General features: G+C 36.7%; 1 protein-coding gene across 1 annotated transcript; it reads right to left on the bottom strand.

Moving 5' to 3' along the window:
- Positions 1-1,243: 1,243 nt before the first annotated feature.
- Positions 1,244-18,834, bottom strand: LOC115769580 (RYamide receptor). Its single transcript, XM_030714455.1, has 8 exons — positions 18,436-18,834; positions 7,796-8,054; positions 7,042-7,244; positions 4,554-4,702; positions 4,329-4,450; positions 4,038-4,264; positions 3,771-3,962; positions 1,244-2,387 (listed from the first exon to the last, which is right to left on the bottom strand). The coding sequence occupies exons 2-8, from the start codon at positions 7,869-7,871 to the stop codon at positions 1,731-1,733; spliced, it is 1,626 nt and encodes a 541-aa protein (XP_030570315.1). The 5' UTR covers positions 7,872-8,054; positions 18,436-18,834; the 3' UTR covers positions 1,244-1,730.
- Between the last annotated feature and the right edge of the window lie 4,970 nt (positions 18,835-23,804).

The following is a 23,804-nucleotide window of genomic DNA, read 5'->3' as shown; positions in this document are numbered from 1 at the left end:
CACGCGACCTTTGCATATAAATTGTGATGTAGAATTAAACTTTAAAATATATATATGACTTTATAACATCGATTGAAAAATGAACCTTAAAATATGGGATTAATATCATATATATTATATGCAGATTATTTTATAATTTGATTTTACTGAAACTTTGTTTTGGAACTGCTTTACTTTACGAGAAATATTAAAGCCTTGTATTTTTAATGGAAATAACTTTGCCCTTAAATAAGAAATGGAAAATCTATATTATATATCATATTGCCCGTAAGTCTACAAAAATCAAGGAATATTTGTATTAGAAGCTTCATAACGGAATATTCTTAAGTCTAACACACAGCACCCTGTTTATCAAAGCCTTGAAGTTTTACTTTGACGGTATATACTGAAGTAAGACACACAGCACCCTGTTATTCATAGCTGTTAAGATTTGTTTTACAGAATATATTTAAGTGATACACTCTGCTAGTTAAGGCATTTAAGATTTCTTTAACGGAAAATACTTATGTCAGACACACATCACCCTGCAAGGTAATTTGAATATTTCTTTAACGTATTTACGAAAAAGCGAAAGCTTTTCAAATTTTTAAACGGAACACGCATAACTTAAGCACATAGCACCCTGTCGTTCAAAGCTTTTCAGATTTCTTGGCATGCAAAAGCTTCGTGAATGGTGTCTTAAACTTTTCCGTTCTTTATTATATCCGGTTTGGGTCTACGCTATGCTATGCATTTAGCTCAAGCTAAAAAGCTTGCATCTTGGCTTTAATCGAAAGCATTATAGCTTGAGCCAAATGCCTTATGAGGCAAATTGCATTTCCTGATGGCCCAAACAGAAAGCTTCAACTCATTTTCAAGCTGAAGCACTTGCCATAAATTCAAAACTGACAATTGGCAGTTTCCGTTAATATTTAATTTGAAAACGAATTTCAATGAAATTATGAGAAACCAACTCGCATGGAAATTATGGTTGAATGAATTAATATAATGATGATAGAATTTATTATGAAATTATATCAATAAATGTGCGGTAATTAACAGGACATAGACAAGCCTAATAGACGGACACGTTTTTGTTCGATTTGTTTAATGACTCGAAATGTTTTTATACTTTTTATTGGTAATTTAATACAATAATTACATTAATTAGCCTTTTGATGCCAAAAACGCGCGCACACAGATTTACACAAATACATATATTTATATATATAAACATATATATAAATGTATCGATATCGTTTAAAAACTAATTCAATAATTTATATTTTAATGCTACTTAATTGATTCCGCGTGCCTATTAATTCAACTAAATTGCCTAATGCGCTGTATTTTGATACGATTCTAATACTATTTATGCTTAGTTTAATCAAATGTTTTAAAGTAGTTTTTGAATAGCTTCAATTTCTGCTTTCATTTAGCTTTTGCGGTGAATTGAAATATAATTTTAGAATTATGCTCCACATTATTCTATTTTAATATTACATACAATTGGTTGTGTTTGTGGAATGCTTTGCCCAACACATTGAATATCTATGTTTGCATATGTGTGTATATATATAATACTGTACATGGTTTTGCAGCTAAGGAAAGTACTCACACTTTAGCTATACGACCGACTTGTGCTCAGTATGCACATCATTCAGAATAGCTAACATTGTATTTGTAATCACAATTCATAATTTCGAAATCACAGAGAAAATCGTCAAAGCCAATTGCCTCATTGGCGCTATCTAAACTGGCTGCCATAAGATTTCGCTTTCCGGACCGGAGCCAACGCCTCCAACGCCGTCTGGCCCCCTTGTTGCTGGCTGCTGCACTCTCGAAACTTCGCTGAGAATGCATGTGCCATCGCATTCCGTTCGACTGCCGAATTCCTGTTCACAAATGCAGCTGGAACTTTCTCGGGATTCGGCCTTGAACAGCGCCAGCGGCATACCCGCTTCCGCAATGCTGGGGGGCACCTCCTCGCTGGTCGACGGCAGCTCCATAAGTGCCAAATCATCCTCGCACTCAGTCACATTCGGATGCAGTGGCTTAAACTGATTACGTCTCCATGGCGGCATCGTTGCCCCACTGCCCGCAAATGTTACCACGGTTTGGTGTCCGTTGTTGTTGTAGCTGCTGGTCTCATTGGCATTACCAATGCCAGTGCCATTGCCATTGGCTTGATAAGCACTCCGGCCAATATTCAGGCCCGTCTTGCCATTGCCTGCATTCCGAACCGCAAAGAAATTGTTGCGTATACGCATCGAGGAGTTGGCATAGGTCGACCGTATGGAGCTGGCGCGGGTGTGCATGGAAAAGGTCCGTTCGTGAGGCTCCAAACTGGTCTTGAATTTGCAGAAGCACGCGGCGAAGCGTTTGTTGAATTCACGCTTAAATTTCTCCTGAAATACACAAATTCCAGACAAGCGTAAATTGTATTTTTTTGTCTAATAAAATATTTACAAAGTTTGCGACCCAACGATTTCTTAATGCCTTCAGCGGACCCTTACATAGGTTTTAAAATAGAATTTAATACATCATGTTAAATTCCCAGTCGATTAAAAAGATAAAGTTTTTATGTTCAAATACTCTTGAATATGTTTTCCACAAAGAGTCGGCTATAAAATACTTGAAAGAAAACTTTTTACAACATCTACAAGTCTGAAGCAAATATTTAAAATAAAATTTCAATTCTGTCTAAATTATAAAATAAATAGAATTTTAATATTAATGATTTTTTTAAAACAATAAAAACTTGTAAAAGAAAACTTAAAGAAGCAAAATCAATTTTAGGTGCCAGAAAAATAGCTCTAACTAACTTTTGGCAAAGAGATACGAGTTTGGCATTTGGAAACCAGCCTGAGTTGATGCTCTCCATTAGCGCTTCTACCAGAATTATGTGAGCTTCTATGCCATACATTCCTGAGCCAAAAAGTTACTAATGAATGTTGAGCTCTGATTTTACTACTTGTGGTACCATCTGTCACTTGGGCTTCTAAAGTAAACTTCTCTAACCTATCCGCAAACAACATAATTGGCAACAATCGTGGGCTTGTTTCCTTTTCGACGCCTTGACACATTTTGGTGTTTGTGTCGGCAAAGTTTTGCCTCTAAAATATCTATGTTTTTATGGGCGGCCCTCACGTGAACAGATGCCATTGTCTGGATTTGGGGAACAAAAAAGTTTACGTGCACTTATTTGTCTTTTTATCGATTTTGGGTACGTCCATTTGCCCACTTCAGAATAGAAATAAAATATTTGCGCTTTTATTTCTGCGATTTGCAGACTTTAGCTTTGGGCTTTGTGCGTCTGCTCGGATTTCGGTAGGTGTTTATTTTTTTCTTTGTTTTTTGATTGGCAACAGTAGAACGTGCTTTTAATTAATTAGAGTGGACAATGTTTGGAGATTCCTTTTCGGAAGGGGCAAATTTAGATTGAGCTAATTATTTTATTTACCATTTCTCAAAAATAATAGAACATAGTAATTGTAACGCGTGTTCTCTAGGAAATAGGCTTAACTAGTGGAACCAATTTTAATGATATTTCGTCTGATGTGTAGAGTAGAGTAGAGTAGTTATTTAAGAGCTATGCGAACAGGCGACATGTTCAAGGGACATTTATATTAATATCGTATTTGGTGCGCCAGCAGCGAGTCCTCACTGTACTACATTGTTTTGTGTGCACTGAGCTGAGCTACACGAGAGAGTCGGCTTAGTAACAATCAGAGATAAGCAAACACGACTACATCAACGATAAGCAATTGAAACCACTTAGTAGTACTCACATTATATATGCCATAAATAAAGGGATTATAGCAGCTATTGCTCATGGCCAGCCAGTCGCAGCAGAACCAGACGATGCTAATGAAATGATAGTCATTGATTTCCGGTATTGTTACATACAATATATTATAGAGCTGCAGCGGCAGCCAGCACAATCCAAAGATGACCACAACGATAATTAACATCTTAATGACCTGCAATAAAAATAGCAAGCCAATTAGAATACTGAACTTAAATCATTTGGTGGTGTGGCGTGCCCCTCAACAGACCTTTTTCTTGTTCTTGAGCAGCGTTATGTCACGCGAGTCCTGTGCATTGCCCGGAGCGTGTGTACCCCACAATCTAACGGCCATTTGTATATAGACAAAGCTTATCACACAAAATGGCACCAGATATTGCACAAAGACCAGAGCATAACGATACGCCTTCAGTTGCTCGTCGGAGAGGTTTTTGTTCATGCAAAATGGTCGCGTCAAATTAAAGTAGACATCATTCTCTGCGATATAAAGTACTTTAGCAATTACGAACTTAATGGTAAACGAGTGTGGTCATACACTTACCCCGAAAACGGTCGGTTATTTCCTCCACACGAAACGCTATGGGAAATGGCGCTGCGAAGACCAGCGCCAGCAGCCAAATGCCCGCAATTATGAACTTTGATATAAACTTGGTGGGACGTGCGCTGCGCAGGAAAAGAAAAAATTGTATGTATGTACGTAAAAAAAAAGTTGCACATTTTAATGAAAAACCAAACTCGTTATTAAGTCATCATATGGCTGGCTTACCGCAATGGATTAATTATGGCCCGATGTCGATCGATAGCAATTGCCGTCAGCGTAAACACGGAGACATTCACGCTGAGCGCCTGCACAAACGGACAGAAGCCGCACATAAAATACGGCAGATTCCAGCGTTGCAGCAGCGCGGCCTGAAACTGAAAAAGACAAAAGAGTTGAATACTCAAGTCAAATTTACTCTGTTACACACTATGCTACTTCTGCTGCGCTTAGCTGCCACTGACACCTTGGGGTAACGAAATGAAGGAAATAGTTTGTGATTTCTTTTTTAATAAGGTCAACCTTTTTACTTTAAATTCTTTTAATTATCATTTAAATACAATGCGATCCTGAAAGATTACCCTGTATGTGTCCCCATAACTTGTGCAAATTTTAACCAATTTTATCGTCACGTTTGCGAAAAGTTAATTAAACGGCCTATAAATAAATCATTTTTTACCCCTGAGTTATGATTGAGGAGTTATTGAAATTTGTAAAAATTTGACAAGATGTCTTTTTTCTAAATAATTGGTTGCCTGATTTATTCACATACATTAAACTTATTTTTGGCTGTGACATTTTGTAATTAATTAACAAATTTTCATGAAGCCAAACAACATCCTTCTGGAAAAATTTAAAAAGCGCAGCGGTCATCATAGAAACCAGTTGCTGAAAGACCAAAATAAATTGCGACAACTATGGGGATTGCATAGATTCGTCGTCCTGACAGCATGCTATGATTTGTGTGTGTTTTATGGCAGGTTTTCTGCGAGGGGGCCAACATGGGTTATTTTGGCGTGGTTTTGCATTTTCGCAACGCGCATAATGTGGTGCTGCGGTGTGTTCAGTTCATGTTGCTGCAGCATTCGCCAGTGGCGTAGTTGAGCAGATGTAAACGGGGGCGCGATCAACCATTTAAATCAAATTATAGGCGGCGCTCAGCTTATTGTTAACAAACGGCAATTTGTTTCGACAGCAGCTGCCATTTAACTGTCCACTTAATGAATATTTATTGCACTGTCTGTGTACTTGAGGCCCAAAGATTAAGTGCTGTTGACTGAAAGTCAACCGAGATGGATTAATTAAATGAATGTAGTGCATGTCACCAGCACAGCAAAGTTGGAATAACTAGTGTGTACATTAAATACACAAGTGTGCCACTATTCCATTCTTTTAAATTTTACTCAATTTCGATTGTGCTTAAGTATTTTTGAAACGATTCGAATCAGCTTTCGACCATTGATGTGTTTGCTAAGCCCCCTTAAGCGTATTCCTTATTTGAAATTCATTCATAAATTGAATAGAGTATGGAAAAGGGTATTTTAATTTTGTGGCAAGCTGCCAATAGTATAGGGTTTATATATTCCTGATTAACTTAGTCGTTTGGTCCGTTTGTATGTCTATTTGTTGGGCTAACTTTTCTCCAACTTTTGATCTGGTCTGACTAAAGACATAAGCTTAGCAATTTAACCGTTTGCGCACAATATCAAATATCAACTTGGGAATACTTTATTATACAGCTCACAGCTCGAATAAGTTTTTATTTTAAAATTGGTTTTTCCTTAATGGATGTAAGGGTATTAAAACTTCGACACTGCCTGAGAACTATTTTTATCTTGTGCTAATGCATTTTCCATTCTCAATTATGTACATTCACTTAAATATGCAGATGTAAATTTGATATTCAGTTTGTTATCCTCACAATGCTCAGCCGAGAAATGCGATTCGATATTAATAGAAGGCAGGCAGACAATGCGAATTGTCTGGACGCATGAAAACCAGATATATATTTTTCTCGAATTTAATATGCAGCTGGAAGTTACTTAGCACATTCTGTGCTGACACAAAATGCTAATCCCATTAACACTAAAGCCGAAAAACTGATTATGCCATTATCAGAATAATTTTAGGCAAAGGGCAGGCTGGTAGATGACTTGTCGCTGCCAGCAGAGACTGTGCCGCTGGATTTCATCGAAACTGTCAAAATATGTATCCCAATAATGTACGGGCGCTGTGTTTAAGCACCGGAAATTAAATTGATGCTCGATTATAGTGAAATCGGTGTTTGTGGCTGTGTGTGGATGTGTGTGGATGTGTGTGTGTGTGGGTGTGAGTGTGAGTGCGGCATAAAGGGAATATTAACGCGACGGCATTCGAAAATGAAAACTGGGCTAATGCCATTAAACTGATTTATGTGCACAAAGTGTTAACATCCAGTCGAAAATCAGCGAAACTCAATTTATTTAGCATGCCTGCCTGCCAGCCCGCCCGCCTGATCGGACATTGCGTATACGCAATGTTTAATTAATGCCATGACGATTCCCATGCAATATTTATAACTTTGCAATTGCTACTATCAAAATGGTTTTCATCCATGCCCAATTAGCCGGCAGTTGGCTTAAAAGTTCGACGATTTAGTCAACATTTGCATAATTAGAATTAGACGAAAATATGTAAAAATGGGTAACTTAATTAGTAAAACAGCATTTGAGCTCACCTGAAATGGTATGCTGAATAGTCCAATAATGACATCCGCAAACGCCAGATTTGCAATATACATATTGGTAACGGTGCGCATTTGTCGTGTGGTGGCCACCACCCAAATAACCAGCGTGTTGCCAATGACGGCCACTATGCTAATGCCGCCATAGAAGATGGAAAGCAGCGCCACAATTTCCGCGGGAGCCGCATACAGACGTTCTATGATAAATGGAAAAATTGAAAAATGCAAAAATGGAATAATGGTAAATGAGCAAACGCAATGCAAAAACTACATAATTGACAAGCTCTTGAAATGACAGACACAGAATAATCGCACGCATTTCTTAGTTGGCAACGTTAGAGTGGCATATAAAAGTTTATAATCAGGCATATCATAATAATTGACTTTAAGTTCTGAACACTGGGCTTTTGTATTTGCATGCAACTTTATAAAGCTTAAAGGCCACTGAACGTTCATTCGTAAAAAATAGTTTTGCCTGAAAATTATGAGTCTTATTTAAAAGTTTGCCTATGCTCTTTAAAGGACCGTATTGGTTAAAACCTTCAATTGAGCACTTTGCAGCTGGCAACATATTATAATTGATTTGCCAGCTCGAGGCTAAAGCCAAAGACCACAATTTGGACGTCTTGCTGGCACAACAACAAAAACCCAACTTGTCATGGTATGATGGATAAGGCCAGCATGATTAAGCCTTTAAGGCTTGTTTGAATCGATTGAAAAAGAAAATGAAAAAGGGGTTAACACTTACCAAATTCGGCTTCCTCTTCAGCGCCAGGCAACAGCTCCTCATGTATATGCTGATTATATATTATATCAGCTTCCATGCTGCTGGTCTTGTTGTTCTTGTTGTTGTTGTTGTTGAATTGATTATTTTTCTGGGATTTCCGCTAGATAAACTGTCGTCAATTTATAAAGCTGTGCAAATTTTCGGTTTTAGCCCAAATTCGTTTCACCCAAAGCGAAATTAATTTAAGATGTGCAATGCATTTTATTGCCACAGCTGTTAACTGCAAGTGGATACAAAAGTAAAGTTTCAAATGAGAAATTACTTGACATTCGCATAAAGTTTAATAGACAAACCAAATGACAACAATATACATTTTCCCCGAAATGCGAAAATACACAGTGTTTGCTAAAAGTTTTAATAATGCAGCATAAAAACTAAAGCGAACAATCAAAATTGTGAAAAATAAACAGAAATTTGAATTTCTAGAAATTAGTGTATTTTTTTCGTTAGCGTTCTTTTCAAGTTGGGTAAAGCAAGAATATGAAAGAAAGAACAATTTAATTATGTCTTATTTAATTGAAAATAAATAAGTCAAGGAAATGAAATGATATAAAGCTGACATACAAATATAAATAAAATAAGCTTTCCTGCAGGAATTTAGAGAAAAATGCATTCAGAATTTTTGTGCATACAGTGGCTACCACAGATACTAGCCCAACGGTCACCTGGCATGAGTTATAGTCAGCTGTCAGCTTTCGCATACGAAAGTTTGCTTTACATAATTGAAACGACTGGAAAAACCCCCTCACACATATTTACACCGCTGCCAGCACCGTCTGCAGCTGCCAGCTTCGTGTCAAGTATAGCCTGTGGCCAAGAGGGAGAGCTTGTGCCGTAACCGAATGTTAGCCACCATTTAATAGCCATAGGTCAGTTTATATTGACGGCAATTGCAAGTAGTTGATGTTTTCGTTGCCTCCATAACTAGTTTAGGGGACTTATTTGCTGTTGCAGAAGGCTATAATAATATTTTGTTGCTTTTATTCAAAAGAGAATATGGCATATAACTAAACAAAATACCCTGCAGTGTCTTTGAGTGGACCCTAAACTATGTGTTATGCGCTGCTTATGATGAAAGTATTTAAATATGATTACTTTGAGCTATTGGCCTTGAATTCTCACTGCGCATTCCAGCCAGAAGGCAAAATATATTTGTATACAAATTTGTATATGACACCCACGTTTGGAAATTTCATTTAGAGGTCCAGCCTGAAACTTGGCTTGTAATTTTAATGAAAACACATAAATTCCATTTCGTTACGGTAGCTGCGTGTACCCAGATGAGTTTCAGCTCATATACATGCATATGCATGTGTGTTTATGTGCCTGTGTCAAGTAAAGTCAGAGTGTAATTTAACTGAAGAACTCCATTCACTAAGCAGATTCAGCTGCTTTTGTTCCGGCAAATTGTCCTTTGTAAACATTTCTACAAACGCGTAGCCAGATTTTAACTTAAAATCAGTACTAACGGCCAGTTCAGGCCGGAATTGATTAAATATGTGCGTACCTCAAAAAATAAGCCACATTTCATATAAAATGTGAATCCAAAAAGGATACGGGCCAAACATAATAGAAAACAAAAAAAAGGACCGCATTGTTATCGGCTCAGATTATATTCAGAAGACTTGTGGCAACAACACGTGTGCCAACCTCCTATCATATGCCATTTGGTGTGTGAAGGTTAAGGTTGAAGGTGTTGCACAACAATACATCGGTTATGAGTAACCAACTCATTTAACTTGGTAAAGAGGAGCATTTTATCAGCCCAAGGCGAGCGCAGCCCAGCAGCTTTATGACTTACACAACACTGTGTTAGGGTGTGTTATCTATGTGTGTGTTACTGGCCATAAAAACCCATTGCGTTGGCATTCTGCGTTTGGTGAGGGGCTTGTGTCTCATTTTAAGTAACGAATTTAAGAACGTACCGTTAGCTCGACATTATCAAATTACATAATCAATTAGGTAGCTTGAAGGACACGGCTTAAATTAGCCAACAATTTGTGAAGAAAGTGTTGTTGCTCCACCTTCACGGTGGCCAACTTCCGCGGCCAGTTAATTAGGCGAATATAAAATGTTGCCTGCTTAAAGGTTATAAATGTAAATGAAAGCCTACCACCCAAGCGGCGCATATATAAATTTGTAAAGTCCAGCTTACGAGCAAGAAAGGTTGTTAAGTGCAGAAGTTTAAAATTTGTTTCAGCATAGCAACAAAAGAACTTGACTGCCAGCTCAAGCTACGAGTCCCCAGACCCCCCACGCCCCATAGGTCGTTTCAATACACTTATAAAATTGACAGATGCCCTCGAAAACAGCAGGACATCGATTCTGTTCAGAGAGCCTGTGCATATGTGACAGTCCAGGCTAGAAATAAAAACAAATATTTCAAATACTTATAAATAGAATATTATTGAATGGCGCATATTAAAACAGAAATATGCTACGATAAACAGATTTAAGACATCAAAGTAAAAGTTCACAGGCTCATAGCAGAAGTACTTATTGCACACACACACACACACACACATACACACACACACACTAAGCATCAAAAGGACAGCTGCCATCAGTAGACATTTCTATTTTCAATTTCGTTAAATAGCTAATATTAAGTATAACACACGTGAGCCAGGCACACAAAAAATACAACAACTTTGCAGGCACAATAAAGAAGCGCAAAAGGGAGCTACACATGTCTAATGCTATGTGTCTGTAATACGCCTTGGGACCAATAAAGGCCAATTTTCAAGTGGAGACTAACAAAAGAGTAAACCGACTTTGAAATTGAGCTTCAACTTTTTTTTTGCACTTTTCAAATCACACCCAAAAAATGGTATGAAAAGAGGCATAAATAAGTGCGAGCCATCGATACAGATACGTATCGCAGCTATATTTTCTTAACAATTTTTGGGCCAGCTTTAAAAGATTTAATTCGAAAGATAAATGCAAACGTTTTTCCAATTTAAGAGCTACTCTTAAAGGGTATCAAAAGCAACCCTTACAGAGTGTTACAGACAAATGCATTTATATTGTATTTATGTATATATTGTGTAATATTCTGTACCATTATATAGTTAAACCTTTTTATGAATTCATGAAAAGCTCAAAAATGCAAAAAAAATTGAATTTTTCCCAGATTTACATTTACAAGCGCTTATACATATTGTCGGCTCCTTGACCCTCTTAAGCCATTTTGTCCATTCGTCTGTGAAAAATTTTCTGGGAAACTCAGCATTTTTCCGAGCACATTGGAATATCTAAGCTGTCAATTTGAGCTTTGTGCAGCAGGGCGAAAATTTGAACAACGTTCCACTAATTTCTTACGCACTTGGCGCTTTTCGGACTCGTCTACCCTGGGCGTATGAACTTATTAAATATTTAAGTTTCCGGTTAGCCTGCAGAGATGGTAAATAACCTAAATGAAATTTTAATGAAGTATCTTAAATCATAATGATACTCTTGACCTGCGGCCCTGAGCGCTTAGCCTAATGGCTTTTAATTAGAACAATTACAGATTCAATTAACTTGTATGCTTAGCTTTAAAGTAAAATTTAACATTGGGCGCATTTATGTTTTTGGTTAATTATCGTGCCACTTCATTTATTCGGGCTCAGCTCATTATAATATTTAATGTTGGTCCTTTAAGGGTTTTAAAGACAAAGTTATGAGGCTTTTGACTGCTGCTCATAATAAACTCAATTTCGCGTCTGCCTTGCTGTGCCTTCAGGGAACTGGTTAGGTATTTCTAATGTCTGTCAAACTAGTCAAAGATCCACAACAGTATATATAAGATGATGAGATTCAGTGCGTCTTCCTCAGTCATGTGGCAGGCATTTTCAGCGGTGGTTGGCAATAAGATGCCACGTGATCTGCCTTCTGCATTTCGAGCGTTATATAAAATCACAAGCAAATAAAAACCAAAACAAAGGCAGTAAAGGTCCAATGAAAGTATCCTTAGCTAACACACACCCACGCAAAAAAAAAAATTAAGAGGGAAAAGCAAATCAAGTTACCCAAAGGAAACAGTATTCGGGCATGTTTTCGGCAATTGGGCTGGAGTGGGGCGTATGTGTGTGGTTTTGGCATTAAATGTAATTGTAATAAATGCGAATGTTACCCGGCTGTGCTATAAGTTGTCACCCTTGGCAATTAGGTCCTAAGCTCCGAAATTTTAATAACTTTCCCTTGGATATTTAATTATATTTCTTTGATTTGCCCCGAGGCCACAAGAGCGTGTCAAAATGTAATTAAATATTCAACCGAAACCCTTTAACCGTTGCGATTCAAATGTGGCGCCACCTTAAAAAATATATTTTCTTGGCTACTTTTCCTCAGGTGATGCCGGATTAAAAGCGCAACCGAACCGCGCGAGTGTTCGTTATCAACTGTGCAACGGGGTTCGTCTTCGGGCTTTATCAACCGTGCGACGACGCCACGCAAAACAAGTGTCTATGGAGTCGGAGCCCAGGACTTAAGTTGCCGTCACTTGAAGCCAAAACACAACAAGTTGCAGGCAGCTTGTTTGCCACTCGAACATGTTGCAGTTGTGTTGCGACAAGTTATCCTGCTTTTGACATTTTCAGATCTGTGACCAAAGTAAAGTTATTAATTATATTTTCACAGGTTGCCGCAAAAAAAAAGGAGGAACTTATAAATATCTTAAACAGGCCAAACAGGCCTGGTAATAAAGCATGCTTTAAAGGGCATTAAATACACGTATATGAAAATATATGCATATATAAGGATGTGAGAACGATATTTTGGTTTTGTCTGTGTTGAATTTAGGGATTTTAAGCTTGGGAACCGTGTATACCCTCGTCAGATTAACTGCGTGGAATATATAGCTACGCCAACTGGGGCATTGAATTAGGGGGCTTCAAAATTGAATTGGATACCCTTTTGTACCCTGCTGAGATAAAGTATTGGGAAAATAAAGCCACGCCAACTGAGACGTAGTATATCATGAATCTTCATCTGCTTATTTGGCCGACAGCTTGAACAAGTTTTAATAAGTCTTTCAGTACCCGACTGCAGCGATCTTTATTTTTCAGTCCAACTCGCTAAGGCCCCTGGCGAATTAGCAAACCAAAATGCCATGCAAATTAAACAGAGTATATTTAATCCCTAAGCTTATGCAGCTTATTCGGCTGATTTGCTTGCCAAACTACAACCAATGAAGTTGCTTATTATAAAGTGAAGAGCAATCAGACAGTTCTAGGAAAATCTGTTTGCATCGGAAAAGGCAAATCTGTAAAGTGCCATCAAGTGCCGCGTGGACTACGCTAAGTGATTTCAGCTTAGGATTTTGCGCTTCATAATTTTTGCCATTGGTAATGTATTTTCTTGATACATTTGACGTTAGCTGGAGGCATGTTTATTTTAAGTCTAAACACCTGGAAAACGCACTTCACAAATGAAAAAGGCTTGTGTAGTAAATGCTTAGCGGGAAAGTACGCTTTACCTGTACTATATATAAGACTAGAACTGTCTTTTAAAATTTCTGGCTAAAACTTATTTGATTGAAATTCGTGTGCATAACAAAATCATTCCTTAAGGCTTACACGGAATTTATTTATGTTTACCTTATAGATTCTGCCTGTTACCTGTTACTGTCTGTTACCAACAAAATTTGCGCAACTTTATGACACAGCTGCTAAGTATTATAAATCTGACGAAGCGGATTATAATATGACCAACAAAACAAAACCAAAAAAAAGTACAAAATGCGCTAACTGAAGAGAAATGGAGCAAGAGGGTTTAGGCTTAAGGCTATTATTTGAAGTGGGATGCACTTCTGCAAAAATATATTAAATATTAAAAATAGCCATTTAAAATGCATTTGGCAAGTGCCTTACACGCTTTTGCTAATTTACACTAACTTTAGCTAATATTAATATTAACAAGTATTTTAGAAATTCAAATACTATAACCATAAAGCTAAACGCACAAGTTAGTCCGGCCCTCTTTATGCGCTGCAAAAATGTTAACTGCAAAGTTTTGTGTAAATGTAATTAAAATTATTTTAACATACATGTGCTTGGCTGTGCTACAAGGCGTATGCGGAATCTGCCACACAATGTGCGATGTTAGTGGAATAATTTTTTAATTGGATTAACATAGTTTTGCAACATATTCTTACACAAGCTTCATCAGCATCCGTTTTGGGCTTGCTTTGAGATTTTCGCTCAAGACCTAGCCCAAGACATGCGAAGGGAACAGATGAAACTTGTAACAAGTCTTACTAAGCCTATTAAAGTAAATACGAATTTTTATCCAACTGAAGGCATCGTCATGTGATATGAATCAATGTAAGCACCACATTTAAATGCAACACATCACATAAAAAGACATGCAATCAACCTGATAAAAGTCTGCCCCGCCTAATACCGTGGGTCTAGACATCTCATTTATCTACTCGGACAAATAGCGCAGACAAGCCTAATAAATATTTAATGTAACTAATTGTTGTTGGTGACATTCGGTTTGCGGCTCCGATAACAATCGTGTAATGTGAACAGCGTAATAAATACACATTTATAGAGCCGCCGGGCAACTCGTCAATGTCTAATACTCGAATTTTGACTAATGACTGAGGCAACAGCTGCGGTGCCCGAAGCACCGGTCAGAGGTTGAATCTATTAGTAATGTGTATATAGTATAAATGAATAAAAAAATAAAATAAGCAAAGAGACGACAGAATACCCTTGCGGGCAAACGTGCCTGATTGAAATTGTTATTATAGCAAAATAAATAGAATTCATCCAATGCAAGTATTTGAATAAATCATAAAGTTAAATTGAATGTTAACAAACAGAAAATATATTTCTCAGAAATCAGCCTTAAATCTCTGTTCGTATAAAATTTGCATACAAAACTACTTGTAGTTCAGAGAATTTTGTCTTTCGCCTTTCGTTGACCTGTCGTCCCGGCAAGGAACATCATATACTTACACACTGCTCACAACGTTCTTCAATTGTAAACCCTGCTGTCCATCAATGTTTTGCCTAATAAATTATTCAGGAGAATCTATGGCAATGCGAAAGCTATACTGTAAAATTTTACAATATTTTGCTACACAAATATTTGTTGCCTTTAACTGCTTTATTACAATGCCCCATTTGTGTTCTTCTTCTTACTTGTTTGTGTCTTGTCCCTATATATTTGTTTTGCTTAAATTCACAGAACTCTTTAAAGCCAAATGTATTCACTTTGTTTCTTCATAACTCATCCAGGCAGCATATTCTTCTTGAAATTAAAGTTTTCGTAAATTGTTTTAAACTATTAAGTTTGTCAAGACGAAACATCTTTGATGTGAAGTGTGGTCATTAATTTAACTTTTCTCTGCTGGTAAGTGGAAAACTCAACATTACATTACTTTTAAATTAAATAAATAGTATAAGAGAGACTAAAAATAGAAAATTCGTGCATATACTATGCAAAATAAATGCAAAACGAATGTATACCAAATCATTGTCGACTAACAGATACCTTGCAATGTATATTCTATAAATGATAGCCCAACATTTAATCTGCAGCAAACAAATTTTTGCTGCTATGTTTTTCTTATCACCAAAATTATCTATTTAAGCAACATTATATTATGAATTATGATACATCTATATGTTGAAAGGGGTTTCACACTTTTGGGCAAAGTCCTCTCTGCTTAATGAAAGTGAAAGTCAAGGCTTCATTTGCTAGATGGCATTTCAGATTCAAACTCGTATGCATAACAATGAAGTGGGAATTCGATAATTCTTTAAACCAACGTGGTGTTTACAGGGTATAAGAAAGTCAGATTGTGCATCAATATCCAAATAACTGCTGTTCATTGCAGACATATTCAAGAACGCTTCAGTACTTTAGCATATTAGGGGTCGCACTTTTCCCATAACAACATTTGCATTGCTCTTTTTTTGTATTGTTTTTTCTTTTGATTTTTCTAAAGAAGATAGGTAGGTATATAGATAGATAGATAGGATAGGAAACTAAGTGTGAGCACTCAAAAATCGATTCCACTTCAGCCAGCTAATCAATCAGCTCTTCGGTTCACTTACTTGATAAGATTGTCCAATTACCTTTTAATAATGTGACCTTTTGGTTTGCCCTTTTAACAAAGAAATTACCCGGTTAATAGCAGTACAAAGGGCACGTCCCGTCATTGAAATCAGCTAATTCTTGAGTCGATTTGTATGCAAGTTAAATAAAATCACGTTTCTCATTAGATTTTGGCTACATTCACTTTTAATGTTTTCACTCGAAACAGCAAAAATTCAAGGAAATGTTTAATAATTTTAAATAGTTTTCACCAGCGAGGGCTAACAATTAGGAATTTAACATTTGTTGCAAACCGCAAAGAAAAAGTTGCATGTAGCACAAACTTTCGAACATTTGCATTATTTAACTTTACAGATATTTCTGTTCATCGAATATCCGTGGCCTTTGCCAAAAATTATCAAGGGTGCACGTGTGGAAAATTTAAATGATATTCGGTATGCTGCCCAAATAAGTAGACTATCAAATTTTGAAAACCCTCAACTGTCACCTGAGAAAACACATCGGCTAAAAATACGCCTCTAGAGCTGGCAACCGCTTGTCGTAACATTTTTTATGCATTTGTAATTAGTGCAAAACATGTGCCTTGCAATTGATATGGGAAACTGACGCAAATTATATAAATTAAATATTATATATCAACAAGGTTTATTATTGACCCCTGACCAGTTAATGAGAAATATATTCCTTGCATTATCCGTTTTCATTTCAACAACAACTCAGATTACACAAAATTTCACTGGAAATAAATTTAACTGGAAATGTTGTGAGCTTGGCATTGAAAAGATGACAAGCAAGATTTTATTTATTTATTTTCCCGCTTTTGTAATTGACGCAATTAGACAACTCAGCGGAGTTACAATGCTTATAAATTATTGTTCATTCTGTGCAATTGTCAAACGTAGTTCAGAAAATGTGCTCATTCATATATAAACTGCTTCTGTTCACATACTCATTTAATATGTTCTGAAGGATCAACGTGTCCGCAGTAATCTGTAATGTGCCTCTCATTTTAAATAAATGTTATTAACTTACAAAGCCCAAGTAAACATTGGGCTTGAGTTAAATGAAAAACCAACACATTTTAATATTGCATTCATTGCATTGAGTAGCTGCGTTTATACGTGCTTGTAATTAAGCTCCAGTATTTAACGGTCGGATCAATCAGAGATGCCAGGCTTTGAATTAAAGTCAGACCTGACAAACTGACAACTCGCAGCTCGAGTGGTGTTAGGTGTTATTCAGGCGGCTCTTAGCGTACATACAAAATTAAAAATGTGTTCAAAATCTGTTGGCTTTTAGCGAAATTAATTTATCTACAAACCAGGAAAATGCCTAAATTAATACGAAAAAAAAGTTGAAAGGCAACAAGAAAAACGCATTTTAAAGTCATGTTTGCCAGCTTTATGGCCTAATAATTCTTTGGGCACATTTAATTTCCTTTTGACTTTAATAGCTGAAGTCTTTTGGCATGTTGGGCTTTAGACTGAGTTGTGCTGTGCCATAATTACAGTTTGTTGGGCGTACATTTGTAAGTGTAATTACCTCAAGTTCTTATTCGTTTCTTCATTTCACGCTTGGCTATTATAGTTTATCCTGCATGCAAACAGGGGCATGTCAAGAGTAAGAACACCTGGCCACAATGGCAATGTGTTGACGTAATGCCAGAGTAGATGTAGACTAAAATCAAAAGGAGAATTTGAATCTATGTGTTGCCACATGTGGCATATATTGATTTTGTATCTGATACGTGCGAAGGCATTCACCCTATAAATTCAAGTAGTTGATATAAGTTTGCATGAATAGCTACAAATTCTCACGCAAAGTTTGTTCACCAATTCTATTTAGGAATATGTTCTGCTCCGTATACATAATAATACTAAACTTAAATTGCCTTTCTTTTAATTAAGTGTATTTCGCACTTGACTTTGAACCTTAGCTGTTTAAGAGAATGTGTTTATATTTTCGACAGATCAAAAACAAAACAACTTAAACAAAATATTTGTGGAATATTTCTAAAAAAATGTATCCGCAATCCACCAAGCATTGAACTAAAAGTAAACAAGCATAGGCCATGCCTTTTAAGGCGGAGCACCCACATGACAGGCAGATGCTAAAAATTCATTGATAAATTTTCCAACACAATAAATTGCCAATTGCCAAACAAACAAGTATTGTTTGTGTTTTATATAGTTTTTTGAATATATGTTTTTTGTTGTTTCCGATATGCGAGCGGAATAATTAGTCAAGTGACGGACTGTCTGGCTATTTCGTTGGCTGGCAGTGTTTAGTATGCGGCACGTGTTGGTAAATAAACAGGGCGCAAATGCATTTAATGCTCTTAATTGTAATGAAAATTAATTTTTATTGGCGCGCTGCTTAAAATGCAATTGAAATGCATTCAATTGCCATCAACGGAAATGCATATTATTAGTGTTCATTTGTTTTTCGTTTTATTTATTTTTGTGTTTTTTTTTTTTTATCATTTTTATTAGTATAGCGCCGGCAAGTAATTTCCAGTTTATGGCGTGAAATATTAATTTGCAACTTACCCAGAAATTTATTACTGCTACGCTTTTTATTCATACACATTTTAATATTATAATAATAATATTAATAAAATTATGTTGTAGCTAATGGCAGTCCGTGGGCCAAATGCAAGTTTTTGTTATTTCTGTTTAGATTTTGCGTTTAACGTAGATAATCAAGAGCCGCACTATCACAAATTGCCCATTGCAAGAGCCACAGTATTTTTAATCACACTATACTACAATACAAGTGCGTGTGTGTGGAAATTTAATTGCGCTCGATTTGCTAATTGCAAAGCCAATGCGTCGGCTGAAAAAGAAAACTGCGCCAAATAATTCACTTAAAACGCGAGACGTGACGCCTCGATTTTAAATGTTCATGTAATACAATTTATATTAAATATATAAATTCACGTAAATTTCAATTCGAACGATCGCAGCGGAATGCCGAGCAACCGCACAATGAAAGCGCACAGAAGCAACTGATGGCTGCGTGTAGCCGTTTTTTGGGCCGGCAAAGCGTATACGCTTCTATTGATTCCTCGCACACACAAGCACACAAATCCACTGGCACAGGCATAAACAAAGGCTGGTGCGCGCACCCAGACAACACACACATACACAGATAGAGAGAGAGCCGCAAAGCAACGCTGTTTATCGTGAACGTGAAGCGAAAGAATACGCATACGTCAGGTGGTACAAGCAAACGGCAAGCAAAAGCAGGTGCAGCTATATCTTTATCAATTTTCGCAATGAACACCAATAAAAATCACGTTGCGGTAAACAACAACAACAAGAACCACACTCTCAGCTAGGAAGCTGGGCGTGTCTCTGCCTCAGACCCGTCCAGAGTGCTGCGAAAGTCGTATTTATTCACCTGCCAAGCACCTGCACCCACTTTTATGAGCATGTTGTCAGCTTTGATTGCAGGCCCGAAAAATTGACTGATACGAACAAAAAATTGTGTATATCATTTTCAATTTTCTTTCGATTACTTTTAGATAAAATAGCCACACCGATAAACAATAGATAAATAATTTATGAACAATCGATTTTTATTTTGTTTTGCGCCTGGGCATATTTTAATTTAATTAGAATGTTGCATAGTCCATCGAGCACGATTCTAAATGTTATCTGTGCAAAAACAAACAAGACTATCTTTATGTTAGGTAATTAAATGTGCCAGCCACATCTATATGTTTAATCAGTGATAAAAATGGGTCAACACGCAGGGTTAGCATTTTAGAGAACGAAACCAGACTTGTTTTCTCTTTTACACACAATAAAATTAATTGCATTGATGGACTGACAAATACCATAGGCTATTAGGCATACAAAAGTTTATATTAAGTGCGAGAGTATATGGAAATAGCATGCTCTGTTGCTCTGGAGTGTACAGGGTGCAGCAATCAACTGTTTATTAATATGTTTGTGGGCAATCAATAAGTGTTTCAATTGATATGTTTGATATCATTTATATTGATGGTCTTTTAAATGGCCATCCAGACAAATTGATCGAATAAATTTCCAATTGAATTGTGCTCAGCTGCTGATGGGAGTAATACCCAAATGACAACCTAAGCTAAGAGCTTGGCGCCACGCCCCGAATTGATATACATTTAATATACTCTAAATGATTTCACAAATATTTATAAAACTTACAGAGACGCTCGAGATCTGAAGAAGAAGCTTTAATATTTACGTGTCAATTGAATTAAATACAAACTAATTAAAGTAAATTTTGGCTATAAAACTCAGTCGCTGAAGCGTAAACTTGTGAAAAACACACATCGGCAAACATACACACACATGATGACTTTGATATATTTAGTCTGCGTTTAAAGAGTCTTCTTATAGCAAAGACCAGTTTGTCGGCATGCTAAGTGCCTAAATAAAATGTTATTTATTTTATAGCATGCGATGCATTAAAAATTTGCAAACTTCAATAATGCCACGCTTGGTTTCGGTATGTAAAAATGTCGCGACTGCAAATAGAACGAGTTAGAGTTTTCAAGACGCTAGGGCCCGACTAGTGGATACCCTAAACCTACTTCTTCCAACGTTGTGCTGCGCGAGGACATGGATGATCTACGTTGTACATTTGAGGTCTTTAGCTCTAATTCACAAATAGGGTAAGACGGAGGGACAGATAGTCGAACAGACAGAAGTCCATGGCTAGATTGACTAGACTTTTGATACTGATCAAGAATTTCTAAACTTTATCGGGTCGGAGATGCTTCCATCTGTCTCTTACATACTCTTGCACAAAACCAAAATACCCTTTCAACCAATTTTTATTATGGTTCAGGGAACCCCCTCATTCTCGCTTACTAATTGATGAATTTAACAAATATATATTCTGGGATATTTAGGTTTCATCCTTTCAAAAATTAGCAATTCCTTTATATATATTCTTTTTACTTACGTGACATGTAATGGTTTCTCTGGCTTGCGATTGCTCCGTTCTCATCGATCAGTTCTGGAAGTGCTTGCATCATTATGGCCCTGTTCGTCAAACGCATTAAATGAATTGCAGTTATCCGTGAATTCCGCTTGAAAGCAGATCGCAAAATATTAACGAGCTTCTCGAATTGATTTATGCGCAATAAATTACGTGCCCTCCCACAACCGGATCTGCATGTTTGCCTCCTGCTGCTGCTGCTAGAATCAAAATAAAGTGTGATATGATAATGATTTAAATCATTTATAGTCTGCGTTACTCTGGTGCCTGGCACGTGCCATTGATAACACATGTTAACTGGCTGTGAATTTGATTAGCTGTTACCATGGGGAAGTGTGTGGCCCGTTTGCGATTCTGCAAAGGATGGACGATTGTTTATCACTGCTCCGTTAACAATTTGTCTTTGTGTTATGCATTCTAATAGGTTTGTTTAATTGGCAAGCAAAACATTTCAATGCCAAACTTTTATTAATTTCGATCATTTTTCTTTTTCTTCTGAACTTTGTACGGATTTTAAGTGATTTGCACTCCCTACCGACTGCGGGCACGTGGCACTTTTTTATTAAATCAACTTCATGCACGCCCAACTCGCATAGGTGCTAATTGGGTAAGCATGCCGTTTGAACACCTTTTAAAAATTGTTCACAGCTAGAAAAGTGTATAAAGACAAAAGCGAGCTGGGCTAATTAATACAAAATTTTATTTAAAGCATAAAAAGTGTTTTATTTCTGCTATAAATTGAGTTGATTTTTAAGGTACCATCGTTAAAAATGGTTTGAGATGTGGGTAAAATGGAAGGCAGTATGAGGCAGCTTTCAGCCTTTTGACAGTATATTCAGGAGGCGACTTTATTTAAGCAAGTTTTGCAGTTGGCCTAGAAACTATTCCAGGTATTTACAAGTCAGTAATTGGCTCTGCCAACTGAGTGACAGCATTCTACACCAACGCTGGCAATTCTCTAATGAGACTCGAGTGTTTAATGAGTTTCTACTGTCACTTAAACTGTCCAACTTGGAAAACTTTCTTGTTTTTTTGGCAGACAGCTGTCGACAATCAGTATGTGCAATTAACCAATGGAATTTTCATATTTTTGGCTGCTTTTGACTATGAAAATGCTTTACAAATTTATAAAAAATAATTTTTTTTTGAATGGGTAAGCAAAAAGTCAGCTAACTGAATTGCAAATGGCTTGTATACAATTATGGTGTTTATATTAAACCACGACACTTAAGCCGCCTTGTGAGCAGCACTTTAAGCAGAAAACCCTCAGAAATGTTGGCCAAGACTTTCGCAGACGCAAATTTTGTGGCTGCAGTCAAATTTATGAAGTGTTATGAAAAGTTTAAGACATTTAGCTGCAGGCCAAAAACTTTTAGCTGGCAATAGCGTCTGAATAAGCAATTCCCCTAGCCGGGCAGGACTCGATGGGTTGCTGTTAAGTACATGAAAAGAGCTGCTTAAGCTCTTAAAGTCCCGTCAACTCTTGGGCTCACAAGTTTTACTGGTCTGCATCGGCTTAGCACTTGTCGTTAAGGAGCAGTTGCATAATTGCGATTGCATTTTTAGCGCATTAACAAGAATTTAGCTTACATTTACGAGGGCAGCAATAAAATTATGCCAGACAAATATTTACACTTGTTGCCGCTGAGCAAACAGCCGTTTGCCCAATAATCCAACAACAAATTTTCATGTGCATTAATCTGGCTAAATTGTTGTTGTTGTTGTTGTTTTTGTTGGCGCCTAATTAAAACGTTGTTAACATTAGATTTCAACGCGTGACGACGTTAATGCCGCTCGCCAAAATAAATAATTCCATTTCTTTATCATTTTATTTATTGTACTCGCGGCAAGCACGCGCTCTGCGCACTGTCAATGTTTTAATTATTTCTATTTGCCTTAAATGTGCGAGGGGCTGATGCCAAAAAAAAAAAAAAAAAAAAAAAAAAAACGAAGAAGAAAAACATTTTCTATAAACAACAACGAGCATGGCAACAACAATAATAAAAATCATTACAGCGGCAGCATTGCGTATGCGCAATATTTTTGCTTAGTTCCAGTTGATCATAATTTTACTGCAGCAGTGGAAAAAAAGTGCGATTTCGGCCTCTTTTTTATGACCACATAAATGTTTTAAACAATTTAGCGATAAATAAAATTCCGCACAGCATACATACCGTTTTCTTCACATAATTTTTTTATGGGCGCCGCGGAAGGAAGCGTCGCATTCACTGAATGGAACCAGTTGGCGGCGGCAAGTAAATTTGCGCATTGATAGATTAAAGAGTTGATCGCGCCGTGGAATATTTTCTCGGGCATAATTCCTCTAGTTTTAATTGCTGTCATATGATGCGTAATTGTTGTATATTGACTTTGGCTCAGCTTAAACATAGGAAAAAATTCAAATGAACACCAAAGGTTTCTTTGTTATTTAGAAATTTCAGAAAAGTTTTCCTATATATCTGCTGAGGAATGTAAAATATGTTTTTGTATGTACGCTTAAGCTTTTAATGCTGCTGTTGTGCATTGGCAAATAAAAAGCTTAAGAGTCTATAAATAGGTAGACTTTATGATAGTCGGAGAGCATGTACATATAAATATACATGTACATAATTAGTTAGAGTTTATGATAGTCATCTGACTATCATACATATATATTCTATCTAGAATATACATATCTAGTTTAACTTACTAACTTACCTTAAAGTATGTAGGTAAAGCTGAAGCCTCAAAGCGTGACCAAATAGTTGAGTTGACCTTCAAATCTGCTTAAGTTATGCAGATAACACATCAAACGCTCTTCATTTTTATTTACATATGTGAGATATATTTTATTTTATAACAAGAAAAATGATTTTGGCTTATCAACAAGAGACTTAAAATTGTCAACACCCGTTGCTTAAGGCCAAAATAAAAGAAAATGAAACTGAAAGTG

Source organism: Drosophila novamexicana, unplaced genomic scaffold, assembly GCF_003285875.2.
Source record: "Drosophila novamexicana strain 15010-1031.04,08,12 unplaced genomic scaffold, DnovRS2.1 tig00004554-arrow-pilon, whole genome shotgun sequence".
Lineage (NCBI taxonomy): Eukaryota > Metazoa > Arthropoda > Insecta > Diptera > Drosophilidae > Drosophila > Drosophila novamexicana.
Note: the sequence above shows the minus strand (reverse complement) of the source record. Positions and strands in the feature narration are given on the sequence as shown.